Source organism: Vollenhovia emeryi, unplaced genomic scaffold, assembly GCF_000949405.1.
Source record: "Vollenhovia emeryi isolate VEMERY1.0 unplaced genomic scaffold, V.emery_V1.0 DF939223.1, whole genome shotgun sequence".
Lineage (NCBI taxonomy): Eukaryota > Metazoa > Arthropoda > Insecta > Hymenoptera > Formicidae > Vollenhovia > Vollenhovia emeryi.
The window spans coordinates 546050-569434 of record NW_011967143.1 but is presented as its reverse complement, the minus strand read 5'-3'; the positions used below and the strand labels follow the sequence as shown (position 1 = coordinate 569434).

The 23385-nt window shown below is 31.7% G+C and overlaps 1 protein-coding gene across 4 annotated transcripts in view; it reads left to right on the top strand.

Annotated features, from left to right (window-relative positions):
- LOC105560731 (tachykinin-like peptides receptor 86C) overlaps positions 1–4707 on the top strand; it is a 53325-nt gene extending 48618 nt beyond the window's left edge. For 3 of the 4 annotated variants that reach the window (XM_012010093.1, XM_012010091.1, XM_012010090.1), the window contains 2 exons: positions 1798–1925; positions 4177–4707. In XM_012010093.1, coding sequence (XP_011865483.1) covers positions 1798–1925; positions 4177–4304 — 256 coding nt within the window. In that variant the 3' untranslated portion in view covers positions 4305–4707. The remainder of the gene's footprint in view (positions 1–1797; positions 1926–4176) is intronic. The other variant, XM_012010094.1, reaches the window with a different exon arrangement.
- The last annotated feature ends 18678 nt before the right edge of the window (positions 4708–23385 follow it).

Sequence of the window (23385 nt, the reverse complement as noted above, 5' to 3'; positions counted from 1 at the left end):
GGAGTAGGGAGGCGAGGCGCGCCGCTGCCCGTCCGCCGCTTACGCGACCGCTCGCACGTCTCCCCGCGCGGGGCCGCTAGGCCGGTCACCTCACCGCGCGCTTACATTCGCCAGTAGGTTGGGCTAATACGGCGATTTTTAAAATTTCGTATCTCGATAACTATTCGTCCAAGCGCAAAATAGTACAATACTTTCCTGTTTGTCTTAGTCCCCTCTACCTTCCCATGACCGGACGTCAAAGTCTTGCGTAGCACCCTGTAGATTCAGAAGACGTCTATATATTATCTACAACAAAAGCAGAACTTTATCAAGTTTCTCTAAGAGCATTATGAACGAGCTGTCAAGATCCTGGTCAGAAGGTCGAATAAGAAAACAGGTCGTTTACCAGGATTATATCTGTCAAGACCAATATATTTTATGTACCATTGTTTACGTCAATAATTCAAATCGAAATAAATTGCTCTGACCCTTATTTGTGCAAGAAAATATTAGGAAAATTTATTTTTAACAGAAAATGTTACTTTATGAAAGGTTTTGAGAGTACAACGCGGTCAACAGTGCCTACATTATAACGTTACCAGTTTTAATGGCTTTAAGAATTTTAATTTTCTGCCTATATTCTTGATTCTATTTAATATGCTTGGTTATATTAATATATTTTAATATATTGATATTAAATATTTATGATAATGTAGGCGCTCCCTCGCCTTTTGCGATCGATCGGAGGGTTGGATGAAAAGGCAAGGGTGGCGTCTAAGGTATACGTATAATATGTTTATTATAAACTAAGCGAGAGATATCGTAAATTAGAAGGCTGAGCATAGATTCATTTCCTCGGTGGTAGATTGTCCTTTTCTTATAGCTGCTCTCTTCTTGAGAGGTCGAGGCTTTTCCGAGAAAATTGCCGAGAATTGATATTAAAATTTTCGTTATTAGGCGTTTTTATACAAGTAGATCCGAAAAGAATCTTCCTGCTCGCAAAAATCAAGACAATGTCTATTCGCTTGTACTAGCTAATATAATTTGTTGTCGGCGACAAGGGTTATATTGTGTTCCCTATTATTTCGACTCTCGGAAGGATGTAACACCTTTCCGCAGGAGAGCAAGAGAAAGAGAGAGAGAGAGAAAGATAAAGGCAGAGAGAGATAGAGAAAGAGAGCTCCTGACCCAAAAATAAATTCGGACAACACAGTCGCTGTGTCGCTCCTCACTAACAACATCAGTTTATACCTACATTATAGTTTACAACATAATAAGATAATTCATACAATAAAGATAGATATATCCAAATAGAGCTTGATATTCTAATTTGTACTAAAAAAAACTATAGTAAATAAAATTTACTATATTTACTATATTTTTATCTTTAATGCAAGTAATTTTTAGTATAAAAATAAAGTAGTATAATTATATAAAAACAACGCAAAAAGACGTAACAGATTTATGTAATCATCGATCTGCTGAAAATAGGTTGAAAGAATGATGGCAAATGCTATATGTACATACCTACACTCTGGATCTCTTACATACGATCTTATACTTGAAAGTTTTAATTGATTCCATTTTAAGACAGAAAAATATGAGGATATTATTATCCGATCTGAATTCAAAGTACTAATCTCGCGTTCGATCATTTTCTCCGACCCAATTTAAATTTCACTCGTATGTGAGCACGCAAACCGCAGTGTCTTACATTGACAATAATTTGCTTAAATGCATTGCGATCTGGTTAATTAGATGAGCAGACTTATTTACAAATAGAGCTGCACGTATCATGAAACGTATTAACTGTTGCAGGTTTCGAGTTTACTTTGAATTGGTAATCTGCAAATGCTACTGCGTGATAGATCGGACAAACGTGCAAACCCATGAAACTCAAGAACTGGCTGGGTTTCAGCGTTCAGAACTCATGCCATGCAATTCGAGTGAGTATAATTTTTACTTATTGTTAGTTGCAAATGACAGGTGACCGACAACATTTCATTGTGCTATATAAAGAGAAAACATTCTTATATGAACACATAAACGATTTGGATAGTTTGCTTTATGATTTGTATAAGATCTTGATCGATCTTGAGATCGAAATTGGCATTTCGAATTGCTTTGGGTAAAGTACTCATTTAAGAAAAATTTACACTTGTTCATTTATTACTATTTTTAATAAAATATATTATAATTAGGATCTTTTGTGCCTCTTGTACCATTGTATTTATTGCAAAAGCACGTTAAATCACATCTAGAGGATAATTTTTAACAATAATTCGTTGATATGATTCGTTTGACACAATGGAAATTGTGTGTAACGAATCAAAAGAGTCAATCACCGAATTATTTCGTCCAAAACGTCACTCGACGGACAATATCGATTCGCCCAGTATCTCGTCAAATAAACGCAAATAACTCCATAACTCCATAAACTTTTTTAACAATTTACTTTTACCTTTCAAAAATAAAATATTTTATATGAAAAAGATTTCCGTTCTATTTTTGCTTATTATAGATAGAGCTTTACAGTTACGCAATTCATACAAATAGAACTTCACTGATGTAAAAGATAGTCAAGATATGAATAGCGGCACCTTTCAACTGTGTTCAAGCGCCTTTAAAAGTATGACACTCAAACTTTCAAATCAAAAGGATATTTTCTTCTATTTCTCGTATACATATAATACATAACTTATAATAATATATAACATACGTCTACAATAATAAATATAAATATGTTGTAAAATTTAATATTTTGACTTTGTAAAAGTATTCACAAATAAAATATTAAAAATATATATGTATTTATAAGAAAAAAACAATTTTTCGAATTGCGCTATTACAGCAATAATATATTATCGTTCAATTTATAATATTTATAAGAACATTACTTTTTTTATTACTTTATATAGTTTGAAAATTGTACACAATGAAGCAAGATAAGAACATTTTGTCCTGAAAATTTAATATCGTAAAACGTTTTCGAAATGTTCGCAGAACGATAAGCAAAAATAAAATCTAACAAGAATTATATGTATCGATTTATTGTTTCGCATTTCTGGAAGCTCTTTAATCACGTTTCATATCTATCATATTTTTAAAACTATTTGACAGAACAAAGGTGTATTTATTATAAGATTTATATACGTACATCAAATTTATTTTCCTTTCTTTCTCTTACCACGCCTAAAACATTTTCGTTATACGTAATGAAGGATAGTCTGTTTTATACATACTTGCGGGCAAGTATTTCGCATACTTTATTTAGCGTATGATAAATATATGTTGAAGAATGTTATCGTTAAACCTCTGAGGTAACGTTGAATTTTAAACCACGCTATATTTTATATCAACTATCCGCGGAATTTTAGCCTCTAGGCAAAGACATATTGTTTAATCTAATCTTATCATTATTCTCAATGTGAAATTGTCTTCGCGTAAGTTATACAAAGTACGCAACAATATGTTCAGTTTCTCTTAAGAGACGCGCATCAATCCAACTTGATAGTCTAATCAAAAATATCATACATTATGAGACAAAAAAAGGACAAAGACTATAAATTATCTACAATATATTTGCAATATAAGGCATAAAATATAATTAAAAAGTCAAACGAAATAATGCACAATAATTTGTACACAATAATTATAAACTTATGGGCAATACGTCGATACATGTTATTTATTTCTGTAAATATATTCTAATCCCTAAATTTATATTGTGTTATAGATTCGATTGCATTCCGAGATTTGTTATTTTTTTTGTGTTATAAAAATTAGAAAGGATTCCTTTAAAAGCTTTTAAATTTAAAATGGGCTTGAAACAGAACGACCAGGCGTGAACCAATTTGTGCCTCAATTTGTCATTTCCTACTTCAATCATTGTAATTTACGGGTCAGATTAGTCAGAGAGAACGCGATTGGAAAATTTACTTCCAGTATTGCAAATATATGTAGCACGTTAAAAAAGTACATATAATGCATACGAATAATGTTACAAAATCTCTTTGATCGTGTAAGGTAATTAACAAATTCAGACAATGCAGAATTAAAATTCGAATTCAAATAATTTTCCAATGCCCATTTGCATTCTGCGAGAAAAGGAATTTTCCATAATGCGTGTCCTAGGTCGGCAAAAAAATAAATGACAATAGCAAACATTTGAACTTGCACACTTTACTTTGTTTCCAGGTCGTTTTAAATCTACTTCTGTCAGATGGCGACAAAGCGTGGCCGAAAGCCAGGTACAGACCTTTAAAATGAATGCTCGAACAATGTGCGAGGGGCTCCAAACTAAAGAGGACGTTGCTATAATCTGAATTCTAGTTTAATTATACATTACGAGTACAACGTTACACATAATGTCATAATATTATCATCTTCATGCTTTACAACAAGCTTTGTCATAAGTAATTATCGAACGTTATATACATAATTCTGGTTGCACGATCGCTAAATGGCCAATAATAATAAATTAGTAAGCCTAACATCCCATCTTCTCCCTTTGAAAGACATTATTTTCTTACTCATTAATGAGACTGACAGAATTGTAACAGAAGAAGTTCGATGTTATTTAATATTCAGGCGTACTTAATAATGTAATTATACATATAAATATACGTCTTATATATTCATGATAACATTCCTTACTCTCACGGAACTGTTAATATTATATTGTGACAACAAAATTCTGTACATATTATGAAATAAACATGATTTGTTCCCATCAAACAACTTTGTTTTAATAACGTTATTTCCAGTATTTTTTAAATATTATTATTTAATAATGCTTTATTTATTACTAGCTTAAAATATATTGACATACAATTGATATTTTGTAACAATATTTTTATTAATGTTTAATTTAATATTTGTAATGGATTTCAATTAACACTGTTAATTGCTTATGTGTGCAAACATTTTAATTAACAGGCATTTCCTAAGGAACATTACTTTGTCAAAATGACAAGGTTGTTACGCATCGTCTTTTCCATTATTTTTTTATCCGCCAAATTATTATTTTGTAACGTGTCATTCTACATGCAAAAGTATTAGTCTCATTAGTGCGCGTGAAAGCTCGTTATAAATTTCAAAGTTTTCGTGGCGAATTATGTTACGGTAAAATATAATGTTCGAAAGCAAAATAATAATTTGTTTGAACATTTTATATAACTTTAGGATAACGTTTTAATTTTTTAAATAAAGTAATATTTACCATTGTTTTTACTCAATTCTGAGTTTAAGACAAGCAAAACCAAAAATATTTAAGTGTACTTATGTTATTATATAAGATATCAGGTAATTTAAAGATTTATTAAAAATTATTATCAATTATAAATTGTTAAGTATAATTTTTAACCCGTTTTCATTAATATAAAATTATCATTGCAATGCATTTCTCTCAGCGTAAGTGCAGAAAGCATTTGAATTATTAATTGGTTGTAAATTGCCATATGTAAATTAAGCTAAAGATGCGGCGGAATGCGCGTTTTGAAAAATTTAACAAGAAGAAGTGCTTTCAAGACGCAGACGTATAAACAATGGCTCCACGTATTCAGAAGTGAACGCGCTAGCTATGTTCATTTATGACACTGCAAGAAATAACGCGTTGAATTAAACCTGATTTTCTTACCGGTCTCCATTATTATTTCAGAAACGTCAAATATACTGTAATAACGTATTCACTGTTAAATGATCAAGCTATATGCTACACAAACTATATAAATCCATTAAAGATCTATAAAAAAAAGTGTATATAAATCCATTTCAATTAAGTAATATTTTTAGAAACAAAGAGAAAAGAATAAAATCTTTACTGTAAAACCAATTAATTATTACGGATGTCGATTTTTATATTTGTGTGTGTATGTGCGTGTGAAAGGGAGAAAAAGAGAATAAACAGTTTTCAATACGCCGCTAAATGCAAAGATCTCAAGAATATTTACCAATTTATTCACACTGTTTTTATTTAGGTCTTCTCCATTTATTTATAATATAATTTAAGGTATGGGTCTTTGAAGTCTCTGCATGATGTCGCTGCATAATTAATATCAGCTTGTTCTTGAACCTATTTTTTTATCGATCGTGAACCACTGCATTACTTATTTATGCAAATGTCAATGCATAGCTATTTCTAAGATAACAACTCGCTATTTTTATGTCTAGCTATATTGATGGAAACATCATAAAGGTAAGATTTAATCTTTCAAGGATGCTAGACAATTTCTATGAAGATGATAGCTGCATTTATAATCAGTAATACTTTTAGTTGTAAAATTTATTAATTTATTAATTTATTTATTAATTTAAAAATACATTTTGTAAACAATACATTTTTCTTATTTTTTCTCAAATGCGTTAATACTTAATAAAAAAATCCAGATTTATTTATTCATGTTTTTTAATCTAAAGTTAATAATTTACGTGTTATCTTTTTATCACACACACACACGCGCACATTACAAGAAAAAACTATATAGAACAAAATATAAAAATACAACAATAAAATTTCTCACTGTATCATATAAATCGAAATGTAATTATGGTAGATATATTTTCTTTCATATTTAGTCCTATCGTTATTTGAATGAGATATATAGAAAGCAGTTCATAACAAAGTAGATTTAGGCAATATTTAAGATAACAGAAGAGGAGGAGAAATGATTTATTATTCAAGGATTAAATCCAGGTATTAACATCTCATAATAATCAGGCAGATGGTATTAAACATCATAATGACCAACCGTTTAAAAATAGATCAATTTTAAGCTCTTTCATATTCAGAGATGCGTATGAAGTACAACGAGCAATCAATGGTTCACATTTACGTAATTATTTCGAAATTTTTGCTTAAACCGAAAATTGGAAGGCTCCTATTAGGCTATTTTATTGACGTATCTACGTATTTTCTAATATAACGATAAAACCTTACGCTATATGTTAAAGTGTTTTAAATCGCACTTTTCTAAAATATTATACGTTTTACTTCTATGGATTGATAACACATTATCTCACGTAATCATCTTCCTATGTATTACCGCTGTATGGTGGTTTATATCGTATTTAGCTCTCTATGAAAACCGCGATTTTCTAAACGCTGTAAATCGACCGCTTTCAAGTTTCTTGTGTGTACTTCTGTGTAGACACTTTTATATCATATAGCTGTACCTCTTTTATGTGATACAGTATAAAATATATACTTTAATATCACAACGCGGAGACTGTACGGCAAGTTATTCCACGGAAAACTCAATATGAGCCAATGCATTGCATATATCTTTTTATCGAGTATCGATTACTTGCAACACTTTCTCGCAAATTTCTTTTCAGAAATTTTTTACTTACATTTCTTTATCTTGATGACAAATCATAAAGTTTGTTGTTTAATATACAGTAGCTAATAATTGGTCAATGGGAAAGGCCTCTATTACAGTTCTTTCTATAAAAAGTGACTACAAAGGTATATTTACGTTGCATATAAAAGGTTTCTTGATCCAGGAACTCTGTAACCTCTAGTCTATAGTCAACTTTTTCTTAATAAAGATATAAAAAAGAGTACTCGAGAAGTTGTTTTAAAAGCCTTGCAGATAAATTTTAAACTTGTAATAACTTGTTTGAAATGTTAAAATATTACATCATTCATATTCTTTTAATTTCTGTACGATAACAACAGCGAAGTGATAACAAAAGTTAGGGGTAAATTACTCTTTGTACTAAAAATTTCTTTCACAAAATGCAGCACAATTTCCGACCTACCACGCACGTCGAATGACGACACTGTCGATATTTCCCCATTTCCTTTCAATCGCCGAGGCCATGACAAAATTATCGAACTGAACGATCATTGCAAGCGTGCATGAAGAATGGTGTGTCACTGATTGAAAATTATGGCGTTAGCATGTTACGGCATTCACGGAATTGTGACGATTACATCCCGGGAATACAGGCTAGATGGGAGGAATTAATTTCTCGGTGACACACCTTCTCCGTTTCTCACATGCATAATGAATGAAAATGTCTGTTACCCATACGTAATGCTGCTGGATTCACACGAAAATCGTATTTAACGTGAAAAAAAAAGAAACAGCAAAGCGCTTTGCATTACATCACGGCGCATTTGGCAAAGGATTTTAAGATAAATGTACAACCTTCATGCTCGATATCTTTCGAACAGGCAATCCCAGACAGAAGAATAGAAGCGGTACCTCCCTACGTCATTGTGCGAAGTCAAGTGCAAACGATAAACATGATGGAAGTAAATGACTTAAAGCAGATTGTCTCGTAAGCTTTTATCTTTTGATTAAATTGGGATTCCGATACAGTCCACCGATTTCTCTTATCGTAGACAACATCTGTCGTCTACGTGTACCAAGCGACGTACTACAATTGCAGTCGTTAAAAAATGAAGCTACCTCAGATTATGTACAAAATTAAAATGTGCTCAAACGTGCTGCATAGGATTTGATAAAACACGATGCGAGATTAAAACTTGCTCGGATACGCAGTGTAAAATTTGATAAAACACGAAAATAATGCATCGCGCGCCATTACGAATATTGCTTTCGAGAAACCCGCTAGCCGCAGGGAATATTTACAACAATGAAGATTCGGTAACAGAAAATTGTCAGTTAGAATAGAGAGAGAGAGAGAGAGAGAGAGAGAGAGTAAGAAATGAAATGGCATGTCAAATCCTCAAGCGTAGAGTATTTCATTTCCGTAAAACCCCTATTTAATAATAGCTTACGCGAAAACACACGGGGTGCTTTGAACGATTTACTTCCATCACGTTTGTCGTTTGCACTTGGCATCCCACAATAAGAGCGAATACTATAGCTCTTATTGCGCTTCTATTCACCCGTCTAGGATCGCTGCGACACGCACGTTTCTGAGATGTCAAGACCTACTGCGGGGGAGAGGAAAATGGTGATATCGATTCAAATTCAAGATTGAAGGATTCTTTGGCATTAACGTGACGCTTCATCATTTTATAGGAATACCGTTATACTGAGATTCCAGCTTACTTTATAATATTAATAAATAGATATTACTTAATGAGCCATTATGAGGTATTTCGTGACGTTAATTAATCGGTCGTAAAGCATATTCGCGAATATTTTACGCTAATTTTAATTTTCATATTATAGCTATAATATGAAAATTTTCTATTCAATTAAAGCTTTTTATTAAAGCTACTCGCGTAATTTTTATATATTTACGCTGCGCTTTGTATTGTCATTATTCATAGAAAGTTAATTATGCGGACGGATATGATGGTCTTCGCGATACGAAGATGACGTGTAAAAATAAAAGTTAATTCTCTTCTAGAAAATAAAAGCAAATTGTTTTCAAACGAAAGCATAAAAGGAGTTGGATATTCTACCTATTTCATATGCGTCACTTTTTACTTTATTTATACGAAACATTTGTTTTGTACGTTGAGTTATTTTCCTGTTAACGCTGTCTAGCCATATGTAGGCGTGTATAAAATTATGGCGTACAATTCCTACTTTTTTTTTCTTAATTTCATAGAAGCAAACGTAGCTATAGGCATTCGCGATTGCTATCTTTACACGTACTGGGCTTTAGCCCAGGGATTGCAGCCGCGTAAGTTTTGCCATTTTATTCCACCGTTTCGCGAACAATTTTACCTGATACTGTAACAGGTTGTTCCTCCCTGATGAAATAAAGTGAAACGTTGGAATAAAATACACCGCACAAATCTCAAATATATTATCCTAACACTTAGCACACTTTTGCTTTCTCTTTTTTTTCCTGACGTTAAAATATTTCTACATCGGTTACAAAGGAAAAATGTAGTTTTATTAACAGCGTAATACGCTAAATCGCTCTATTCATTAAGAAACTCTCTTGCGTGATGCTTTAACTCTACATATTATACGCTTAATATTATAGTATACATAGAGTAAGTTGTGATTATAGAATTGCAATGGGAGTTTACATCGACATATGTCGCCGGGCTTGCTATCAGTTGGTCCATAGGGTAGCAAAGTTTGAGTACAATGTTGAGAGCGAGAGGGAAAGAGAGAGACTCGCACGTGTCCACCCACAGTAAGAGCTACATTATACACGGGCGCATATACAAGTCGTCTACATAATCTTAATGATACGTAACCATGCGGCACGAATACATGGCCCAAAGGGCCATACTGCACTGAGTTTCGCATATGGAAGAGACAACACACCTCGTACATCCGCTTGCAAATAAATCACTGGCCCGCGCGCGCGTCTACCTTCCACCTTGGCCTTATGAAACGCCGACTGGAAACCAGACAAATGAAATTATTGCCGGTTATATCTACATGCACGCACGCACGAGCGAGAAAACGGAGGAGAGGCTGATGTAGTTTTGCGAGGCGCACGGAGATGCGTGGTGAAATTAGATTCCTGTCAAGTACTAATTCGACGTTTACGTTAAAGTGCGGCTTTTCAGCCTGAAAGAAGATGAATGTAGTGGAGTATATGCACTGACGATAACACTCAGTTGGATTTAAGCGCGAGAATGAACGGAATGAAACATGCTTTCGTCGAGGAAGATGCTTACTGCATTACCAAGCTCGAACTGCACACAGATGTTTAAAACGTTGAGAAAACGAGATTTTTGGATTAACGCTTTGGATTTCTGTTGCGCTTACTTTTACTGTCTTAGCCGTCCCATTGTCTCTTCATTTGTTATATTAAAACGCTGTTAATACAAGATTTCTATGAAACCGGTCAATTTTCAAAACGTTACAAATATTCTTGCCATGGAAGATCGCATTATTCCGGGCTTAGAAACCCCAAGGCTTTGACTTTCTGTATTAGGATAGACACCAATTTGTCTATCCCACTCGAATTATTATCAAACTTAGTGCTACAGATTAGCCTCATGGATAGATGGCCAAACTGAGTCTGTTGGGATATACTTTAGTAAAGCTTGCCTGGCTTGTTACCGTTTGCTTGCTATAGAAAGCTAGAGGGCTGTTTCTATAAATTCGTAAGCTCCACTTTTAATCACGATGTCCTACCCAAAGTGCTGCCGTACTCCAATCGTGTGATAATATTGTTGGAGCTTTTAATATAGTAAATTTCTATTTAGCCCCTCTAACACTTTCAATGAGTACATTATATAATCATTTTATCTGTATTTTGAAAGCTATGCATATATAAGCATTTTTTTATTTTAAATTACGGAGACATCGGCTAAATTTTTGTGTAAAAAAATTTAGCCGATGTCTCAGACTTAGCAAAAGTTAAAGAAACCACAAACACTTCGGAGCAATTCAAAATTTAAAAGAAAGTAAGCCTCTCAATCAATCCTTGCCAAATTCAACACCAACCATTCTTTAACGATATCTTATTCGTACCTTGTTCATATAAAAATTATGTAGTATGCACATATGTATTTATCTTTTAAACTTGTCTATATTTACACATAATACGATATAATACGATGGTATTGGTAATTTCAGAGAGCATTGTCGAGAAAGTTGCAAGCACTAAGAGGAATTAGATTAATTAATTATGATCCTAGATTCGCAACCGCATGCTTATAATGCAATAGCCCGTGTAATCGCATGTCGGTTATGTATGATTCATCAGTGAAACGCTGGGAGTAAAGGTTGCCACATCAATTGTAAAAATGCCGTAGTACTTTCTTTTTCATTGTTAAAATATCTCTTTACATGTATTCGTGTATATGTGGGCAGACATCTAAGGAATCCTTTATGCTCCATCGGGAATTCAAGACTGGCTGAAGAAGAAACCGGAGCAGTCTAGTTGCCTTTCGTTTCTTTATATCGGAATGTTTCTTCGTTGGAAAACAAGTTGCGTGTTTCAGTACAATCTAAATATTGAAATTTTAGGTCGGATACTCGTTTGGCTTTTAATTAAAGTTCAAATTTCAGTTTCACAAGGTAATTCAACGTGCTAATGGAATTTTGTCGAAATTTCACATATACGTGATCAAACAATTGATTCTACTGAAACCGGACAAGTTTCTCGTAGTTTCCTGTGATAAGTAGGAAAATGTAAACTCCATTCCGTTTAAATAAATAATTTAATTAAACGCAAAACGCCGAAAATTGACATGTTGAATTATCAGATCAAGACCAAAAGTATCGTGAATTTTTCTTTAACAATTTTTAGAACTTAAGTATAGTCTTCGATAAGTGCGTCATATTTTTAAAAAAACTGCTATATAATCCAGCAAGCTTTGATAATTTCAAGTTATTTTTTTGCCATTTTATCACAAGAGAAATTCATAAATACCAACTCGCGCAACGATGCCGCATGGTGGATTACTAACGAGTAATAGCAAATTTCGGGGGACATTAAAGAGGGAACTTCTAATTCCAAAATGTGGATACTAAGGATAACTTTTAAATAGCGAGCTGTTAAAGTTGGCGAATCAAGATGTCAAAAGTTCGCTCGCACTCCGAGTATATACGGCACACTTTTTTTTTTATCATATCTATACACAAACTTTTGACATACTAATTTACCAACCTTAACACCTTCTAAGTTACAATTTAGAAGTTACAATTTAGAAGTTATATTAACACTCTAAATAAAAGTTATATTGATGAAACATAAATGAAAACGCACAATATTCTAAATGTATTTTATCTCAAGTAAGTATCCTAGACGTCTAAATATGCATGAAAACGAAAGAGAGAGAGAGAGAGAGAGAGAGAGAGAGAGAGAGAGAGAGAGAGAGAGAGAGAGAATTTTGAATAGTGTTACTGTGACATTTAAATAAAGACAGCGACTAATCCAGTCAAAAAGAGTCATGACGTAGTCCTTCATTCGGGATCCGGATTATATCTTGGACTCGATCTATATTTCTTTAATATATTTTTAGAGTCTCAGCGAAACGTGTTCGTGATGGTATTACGAAAAGACGCAATCCCTTCGGTATCCCTTGACCCTTCTGTTTCAACCTTACTGCTTTTTTTATTAGAAACAAGATCACAAGCAAAAGTTAATAACATGTGACCAAAAATTCCTTTCTACTATAATATTTTTGCGCAAATATTTTTTTTATTATTAATTATAATATAAATATATCGTATAAAAAATTACAGTCAAAAATATATGTATAGAAAAAAAGTGTCTAATAAGGCACATATTTTAGATTTTATAATACAGTAGGAAGATAAATTTCTTAAAACTTTAAAATAATATTATAATATTAAATCTGAAGAATTTAAATTTAAATTTAAATTAAACAAAGCTAAACATATACTCTAACTATTTGTCATCTTACCAAAAGGTTGGCAAAATAAGAGAAAGTCAAAGCTTAATCTGTTATCAATTAGATATAACTAAAAACATGACTTATAAAAGTATTGTGAAATGTACGATATCTGATAAAAATGGCTTTTAAATCTTCATATTTTATTGAAGAATCTGAAAGAATAATACATGTACAGTTGTACTCTATAGCGAGTACACGGTTTAACCGATAATTACGGCTAATACGTCAATAAAAAATGAATAAAGGAGAGAAAAAGCTCGAGCTACAATTAACTGCAAACTTCTATAGCTTTCAAAATAACGATTACTTTACTTGGATAAAAGCGCCAAAGGGTTACATCATTCGTGCATTAGCACTTTCAAAGCATGATATTTCATTACAATAAATCTATCTAATGTATATCCATGTTAAATCGTTGGATTTCGATAATTAATTAGCAATCTGAATATGTATAGCTCGCTTAAATACATGCAATGTTACATGTCGATAATTCTATATACACGCTGATTGATATTCTGGTCTATTACATTTCGCTCATCGGAAGCAGTATTTCACTTAAGTGTCAGCTCTTCTCACAATCAGACAAAATACTATTAATAATTGTATAAAAATATAGAGGATAGTCCCCTAGTATGGGACAGGTTCCTAATACGAGATAGCGGAGTTTCTGCTAAATTAATAGGCATCATCTATTGGTTCCACCATAAATTTATTGCCGTTGGAGTCAAATCTGTTCAGTGGAGAATTGATTGATAGATCGTGTAATCGTTGCGAAAAAAGATTTGTGATTGAATTTGGACGTTAAAACTTTACTATCTCATATTAGAATTCTATCTCATAAAATAGAGGACTTTTCTTTATATATTTCTCTATATACATATGTATTAAAAAGACATTAATGTTATGTTCACATTTTGATGTCTTTATCAAAATCTTGATAAAGTAACTTAACGATTTCTCAAGCAAAGAAACATTAATTAGCCTTAATTAGATGACACTTACGATTGAATTAAAGTTATATTTTATTTGAAGGTCCAAACAAACGGAAAATTAAAAATGATAAAGTTATCTGTCTCATTCTCTGTAGAGATACTTTTAATCCCTACGGGATCGGCAAAGTGATATTGTTTCCATGAAAGCTTCTTCAACTCAGTCTCGAGAGTTTCAATAAATAAAGGGTTGCCTCCGCCTAATACTTTTACAGAAAAAGCACTTCAGCTTGCCAAACTTGTAAGATTTGAATAAAAAATACATTAAACAATACCAATATGGTCTATCGGAATTCAAGCTTATGCAGAAATTGAAATATTAAAACATGTATAATTAATACTCTATGACATTTTTACGAAATATTTAAAAATTTCTCAGAGAAAACTTTTTTATGTATTGCTTATTTAAGTTGAGCTTATAATCTGTTTTTCTTTATTAAATTAATGAAACAGAATTATAAAGCTTCGCTAGTAATAATACATACATTACTGAAATACTTCGTGTCTGAAATATTATATTGTAGAAAGCTTTGAATATCAGAATTTTATATACGAATTTGATAAAAGATTCAATGTAATAATTAATAAGCAAGAATAGTATTATACATATTCTCTTGAATGCTAATTTGCTTCTGCTCGTTTTATTACCGAATATTAATTAAAAATTAATTATTATATCAATATTGGGAAAAGCTTAATAAAGTGGTCGTGTCTCCATTATGCTCTTACAGCAAAACTTTGTAGAAAAATGGTTTAATAATACGTAATAACATTAACATTAACACAATTATTATTTAAATTTTTTTATCTAAAAAATTGTCAAATAATTCTTGAAGCAAAAAGAAAGAATAAAGAGATCAATATAATATAATTATAAACGAAATAAATATATAACAATAGTATAATATAAATATCGTTATTACAAAAATAAAATAATACATTTATATTTATATAATTGATGCTTATATGAAGACTTAATAGTGCTTTAATTTTGAAATAATTTTCTAAAATTTGTTTTATAGAGCGTGTGGATACAGAATGCAATATTCAAAACATTCTATATTAAAACTTGTTAAATTAAATATCTTATTAAAAAACTAATTCGTCTTTCTTGCATGATAGACTTTGTCATATAACTTAAATTTACTTCAAATGATTTGTGTCAGATTTCGCAGCATATAAGCTTATTTATAATTTTATATCGTGCAATAGAAAAAAAAACATTAAAATATTAGAATACACAAGCAAATACTCAAACAATCAAAAAAAATATTAAAATACGTGTAAAATGTATGTATACCTACATCAAAGTGCACAGTATAAAATTATTTGTAAAAGTCTACCCTAAAATCTCTGACAAAAATTACGGATCGGTTAAGTTTAAAGTGAGCTTTAGACTGAATGCTCGTGCAACTTTTTTTGTGCGCACGTACTTGCCATGCCATCGCGTCATTGATTCTTTATGCAGGAATTTCAAAAACTCGATGCACCCTCTATTCATATTCGATCTTGGGATGCTTTGTCCAATGTACGTAACATACCTTTGTTCTATACAATACCTTCTTGCTGCAGATCTTGAAAGTACATGACAATCGAGGAGATTTCACTTTATTGATCGTTGAGAGCTTACGCTTTTATATAAATAGATTATTGCATAGCATTGCTATTAATATTGAAATTAATACAAAAGAAATTAATTGATTGTTTATATGCACATATGCCGTATGCAATTGTTTCCCAACCGTAAATCCTACGTTTCAAGCGTTTCGACTTTACGAAGGCTTTAATTTAACGCTGCAGTTTTTCGAATCGGCTCTTGCAACGATACGTTTTGCATTTTATCTTCCTGTGTGAATTTGTATCTCATTATAAGTAAAAGTTGAGACGGAAGATAGGATGCAGATCGCAAAATGAATGAAGCAGCAGTCTAGTGCATAAATATTAATTCTGCTTTGGATTCATTAAGTGATGCATATAATACTGCCATTTTACCTTCAAGGTACCGTCATACAATCTTACTGCATCGAATGAGAGATCCCGAAACTTCTGACATTCACAACTATTGTATATGAGGGGAAAATGAAGCTTGTACCGAGCACGTCAAAATGACGAGAAGCTATAAACCATACTAAGTGCGCTTAACACATAAAGCACATGATACAGCACACAAAGCGAGGCGTTACAAAAGCAGTATCGCATGCGTATTGCATATGCAACAAATGTAATTAACAACTGTCATTTCGTGATTACGTCATATTTCGTATGTGTGCCATTACAATACGTGCTTTATTAAATCCAATACAACGGAATATATTCCCAAGCGATATATCGGCGATTATATTTTAGTCTTTATACTGTGGCCTTATTCGTTCGAATTCTATTTCAAGAATAAGTAACCCTTCCATTATGCTTTTGCTATCGATTGCGAGTATTTCGTGGCTGATAAGATTAGCATAGAATTAAGGATATTTAGAACGTGAAGAAAAAAAATACTTATGAAAGAAAGAATATACATTAAAGATTACTACTTAAATAATGTTAAAGATTATCTGCCGTTGTTCATTTGTAGCGTAATATATTATAATTGCATGTATAAGCACCACAGGCACGCACGCACATGCGCGTGATCGTTTTTCTTCTTTGCTAGCTATCGAACTTATTAGAAAATAGGTACAATTATTTTGTTGACTATATTGATTTATGCATTATTAATAAACTTGCGTTGTATTAAGGTAGTACTTGCATAATCAAACCAAAAGTACAATAGAAAAAAATTAAAATTTAAATGAGTTGTAGTTCAAAGTCTTATCTATCAGTAAACGAAATTTTCGATCCGGCTACTGATGAGATAAGAAAAAGAAAAATTGTACTCTTTAATACAGGGCTTATAAGTCGATTATTTGTAGAAGCATTTTGAGAGTATAAAATTCTTAGAAAAGGAGATCCTAATGAAATGAAGACAATAAATGTCACGAGAATTTAAATGCGCTATTGAATATGTCATCGCCTCTGCAAGCAAATATTTCTTAGTAAAGTCAAAATATATGATGTTTTGAAGAAATCTTCGAGCTTTTCAAGAGTTGGCGACGTCGCATATTTTTAAACGTGTGTGTTATATAACCTAGCATAACGAATGTCCGCAAGATATTATATTTAAAAACTTTTCTCAGTACCGCTCAGCAAACCATAACATAAATGTTACATAACTTAGTTACATAACACATAATGAGAACAATGTTATATTTCATTGTTATGTAGACGAGATGTAACTATTACATAACGTTGACAACACATTAGAAGAACAAAGTTATATTTCTTTGTTACGTATATGTATATCACCGTAACAGTTCTGTAAAAATGTTATGTAACACACCCGTGCCTCAAAATACATAGCATAAATATAAAAACGTAATCTTTTAGCAATATATAAAAATGGCATATTACTGATACATATATAATACATTATTGCTGATATATGATTATTTTAAATACATTTCTTATTATACTCATATTATTGCATTATATAAATATAATCTGCACTGCTACGTTATATTACATGACATATAGAAATACGTATATCAATATTCGTTATGTTACATCCCCTACAGCACAAAATAGTTCTAAAATTTTGCATAAATATTTCAATATTGCTATTCCATAAAAGCTGCAAGTTGATTGGCAACACATTTCTCAGAACTAGAACTTGGACCAAGTTCTAGCATCGTGGACACAGGCCTTAACACGCGTGTAATGTAACTATTACTTGGTGTTTATTGGGGAATAAGTAACGTACGAAAGAAATCGTAATAATTAATTAGTATCATGAAAAAGAAACAATATTTAAATGCAAGTGTTGTCTTTACCTTTTTAGAAAATAAAGTAATAGATATGAAAAATAATCGCCATTAGATCGCCAGCTTTGCGACAACTAACGTAGCAATTTTTGCGCTTCTTTGTTTTTATAATTTAACAAACAATATAGTCAATAATGTAAGTGCAACTTTAAAAAGGAAACTTATTTTGTATCGACGTACGTAATTGCACCTAATTCATTCTTTTTTAATCTTAATAGACGTCAGTAGTATTATCGCGTGCGGATAATTCGTTGTCCGTAGAAAAATGCTTATCTTTTCCTACCTCTAATCAATAAATACGACGAATATTGAAAAAATAAAAGGATTTAATGTATATTATAACAACCTTGCAACTACATGTTTCATCACCAAGATTTTACTTCGACAGATTTAAATCTATGTTTTTGAATCAAAAAACATGAATGCCCTTTGAAGCATTTGTGAAATCTGTTCAAAACAGAATTAATGTCGTTATAAACTCCAAAATACATGTTTTGAAAAGTTTTTATTTCTCTTATTAAACTTGAAAATCCTGGCATAATAATACCTAAAAATTTCATAGCTAAATCAATTTATATTTGCTATCTGTGTTTGCTCATCGTTCACTATATATGTATACCTATCAGTTCTATAGAAGTTCTTCATAATACCATTATAAATTCCACTAGTTATTTATATATTGTATCAGTTATATAAAACTGTTATAAAAGTGTTTAATTTCGCGCGCCCAAGATTTTTCTCATTTACAAATAATTATTTTTACCTAGAAAGGAGAGAGAGAGAGTTGGAGAATAAAATGAGAAAATTTAAATTAACTTGTAACTTTCAACATTTACTTATCGAGTTTAAAATTCCGAGTCCTCACAAGAAGAAAATAAAAAAATGTCAATTAAATTAAACTTCGGTTATAACGTGCAAAAATAACTGCGGATTAATTACGTTGCAGGCTTATCTAATTATGATGTTTCTGTGAAGAGAAACTTAGCTGCTCAGTTTCTTGCGATAAGAGGAAAAGATTTCTTGCGGACGTGGATATTGTGGACGGATTTTCTCATTAGATATCTTGCACCAAAAAAAACAAAACAATTTTTACTTTTAATTTTTGTTTCTAAAGTTCCTCTTTATGACAAATTTACAATATAAATTATTTGCAACAAGCACTACCATGTTTATTAATGATAAATCATGTTTGATCGCGTTTAAAATGCATAGTTATCTAAGTTAATCGCGTAGGATGGAAGCAGAGTTGTATAAGATTAAAATCAGGATTGTGTACCGCGTAAATTTCACGATGACATCTACATTAATTGTCTGCGTATTGTTTACATTATGTTTAAGCGAGTCATGTTTACGTAAACAATGTATAATTCACGTATTATCAATTATTATAAATTAACTAATTGAATAATGAATTGTTTTTTTGAACTGTATTTGCACGAAATACATTTTCCTAAAAAACTAAGGAATCTGACGAATATGTAGAGAAAGACTGGGCTTTGAGAATCAAAACACGGTTATTGTTTAATTAATCTTCTGCAGTATTTAGTTAACGTTCGTAATAAATTACAAATTATATGTTTTGGCTTTGCTTTGAACCATTCTCAGTGACGCAGTAATAGATAAATTATATTACATTTAAATAATATCAGAATAATCTCTCATTTCCCGACGAGCGTGTAATGAGCATGTGTAGAAATTGAATGTATGTAAAATTTCTAAGAGGTAATACTTGAAAAAATTTTACTAATATTCACGATGCAGAAAATATTATAGTAATAAATTGATTTTGGAGATAACTTGCAAAGAAAAATGGAATCCACCCACCAAATAAAGATTAGAGAACGTGAGATCGAAAAAATGTTGTCAATGTTTGACAGCCGTATGAGTCGGATGTTACTTTGCGCCAGATCCGTTTTTTAACCGTTCGTTTTTGAATTTACACAACTACTGCCGAGTGAAAAAGTCACCTCAGTTTCCGACGTATTTCCTGAGGTTTCATTTTTTTAATCTCACGTTCTCTGATCTTTGTTTAGCGCGCGAATTCCACTTTTCTTTGCTAGCCACTTTAAAATTTGAATTTTATTACAAATTTTGGTTGCATCATGAAAATAAAATTAATAGAATTTTTCAAATATCATCCCCAAAATTTAATAGTTTTGTACATTCAATAGTCGGGGAACATGGAATTATTTAATTATTATTTAAATATTACTTAATTTACATATCGTCACATCATTGCGGATGGCTCAAAGTAGAACTGAAATATGTATGATTTATAATTTATTATAATATGGATGTTAATTAAATACTGCATAAAGTTAATTCGTACACAAATAACTACATTTCAGTTTTTTAAGCCCACTTCTTGTTATTCATCAATTATCGACAGTTCAATATCCAGAGTTTTTATCTTATAATTATTTGATTATCTATTATATATAAGATTTATCTATATAAAAAATATAATAGCTTCATATTAGATTAAATTAAATGCATTTCGGTTATAATTTAACTGTACAATAAGATGAAGATTTTATAATTATTTAACTGTACAGACACACATTAAAGATACAGAAATATTATTATATGTGTATATACGTTGATCCGATCCGTTATTTTTCGTGGCATGCTAAAAATTGTGTCCAAACGAAATAATCGTATCAGAAAATAAAATTTGTACACCAAACAAAATTTCCGATATTTCTAACGAAGTATAAATGTTTGATAATTATATTCATTATTTACGTGACAGACGTTAAACGTATACATATGTATATAGTTTACGTATTGTATTACCCATACAACAAAAAACTTGCAGTTACATTGCAGCTACATTGCGACAATGTTACAATATTGCACCAATGTAGTATCAATATTAGAGTATTAGTCCTATATTAGTCCTATACATACAATATCGCATCAATATTAGACCAATATTGTTATTATGTTAAATATTGCCCAATGCACTTCCAATCTAATCTATCTAATCTAATCTAATCCAATATAAATCTAATATTATATAATTATTATCGTGCAATATATTTACATTTATTTCATGGCCAATATTGACTTTACGTTGGGCAATATCGGCCAATGCATTTCTAATATAACCAATATTGGACCAATATATGTTTAGCTAATGTTTAGCCAATGCACTGTGCTACTAGGGAAGAATTAAGGGGGGTAGCAAATACTTTTGGCCAAGGCTGTAAAGTGAATAAATTCAGTAAATATTCACTCCAATAGAACGATCTGGTCAGTGGCAGTGACACCATTATTCGAGTGGAAATTACACTCCAAAAGTTTTGGAGAGTATGTAATGTAACATCCCAGATAGCCAAATCTGTCAGAGCAGATTTCGTCAAATGCTCACTACAAAGTTTGAAGGCAGAAAGACTACAGATTGCATACAGGAACTAATATATTACATAATGTCGACAAAACATCAACAAAAATATAACAAAGCTTAATAATATGTTTAGACAGAAGATTGGCGGCAAAAATCGGGCAGATTCTGCTGACATAACTTGTCAGCAGATTGGTAGCAAACTCTGTTGTTTGTTGGCGATTTATATTCTTACGCTCCCACTAGATACATGACACTTTCTCGTAAGAAAAAAACCACACGCGGTATTATAAATTAGCACATCCACATGAGATTCTTTGAACATCTTTCCGGTACTGAAGTAAACTCTCTTATATATTTATATTTATGCTATATATTTTAAGACACGGGTGTGTTACATAACATTTTTTAAGAATTGTTACGATGATATATACGTAGCAAAGAAATATAACTTTGTTCTTCTAATGTGTTGTCAACGTTATGTAATAGTTACATCTCTTCTACATAATTATGAAATATAACATTGTTCTCTTTATGTGCTCCCTAATGTCCGTTCTACACCTAGGGATGATCCTACTTGTGGCACATCCGATTTCCCTTCTAAAGATAATCCTACTCGCGGCTTATCCGAGGGAGTAGTATAAAGTGTAAAAGGGTACACTGCGGTTGGTTTCCATTCGAACCAACGTATCAACCCAAAAATTTTCTGATTAGATTAGATCTTACAGACAAAATTTACAGACGCCAGGAATTGCGAAACAAATTCGTTGAAGTCGTTGACTACAAAAGGTAAAAAAAAACAAATTTGTATAACTCCTAAACATATGCATAAGAAAATTTATGAAAATTTTTGGGTTGGTACGTTGGTACGATCGGAAACCAACCGCAGTGCACCCTTTTACACTTTATACTACTCCCTCGGGTAAGCCGCAAGTAGGATTATCTTTAGGTATAGAAGGATCATCGGATGAGCCACAAGTAGGATCATCTCTAAATATAGCACAGGCATAAATTATGTAACAGTTACGTTATGGTTTGCTGGGTATGTTGACAGCGTATGTTTTACAGACTATGTTTCCCAAACAAGAGCCAAATGCGGACACAGATGGCTATAGTTTTGGTGTAAGTTTCTAATCGAATCTGCTAAAAAGCTGTTAACATTTTGATGACTGAGATATAATGTAACGATGATGTAATATATGTATAATGTTATATTTCATTAACGTAACACTGTTATACATATAACTTAAATGTTATGAAATATTACAAATGCAATATTACAATTTACATTGTTTAGCAGGAAATTATAATATTAATACAACACGCATATATTACATTTCATTTACATTGTTGAGTAGAAAATTATAATATACATTGATATTATGTACTGTTAGTTGGTGTTTATTGGAAAGTTATGTTAACGCTACAAACTGTGTGTACGTGTTTACTAGAGCTGCGATCCACTTGATGCTACAAAATACTTCGAAGCATTCTTCTTCTCTTTCTCTTTTTATTAAAAGGAAAGAGAAGAAGAACGCTTTGAAGCGTTTTGTAGCATCAATTGTGGATTGCAGCCTAGGATGTTACTATTCCTTACTCACTGTCAATATTACTGAGAAATATCACTGTCGATAAAGTTCCTACAAAAAGTAATAATATCAACAGTCGAAACGATATTAAATGATTTGCCCCTTACCGACAGCGTTGCCCTAGTGCCCTTTCTACACCTAGGGATGATCCTACTTGTGGCTCATCCGATACTCCCTTCTATACCTAAAGCTAATCCTACTTACAGCTTATCCGAGGGAGTATGTAGTATAAAGTGTAAAAGGTTTACACTTTGGTTGGTTTCCAATCGTACCAAAGTACAACTACAGTGTACCCTTTTACACTTTATACTACTCCCTCGGATAAGCTGCAAGTAGGATTAGCTTTAGGTATAGAAGGGGTATCGGA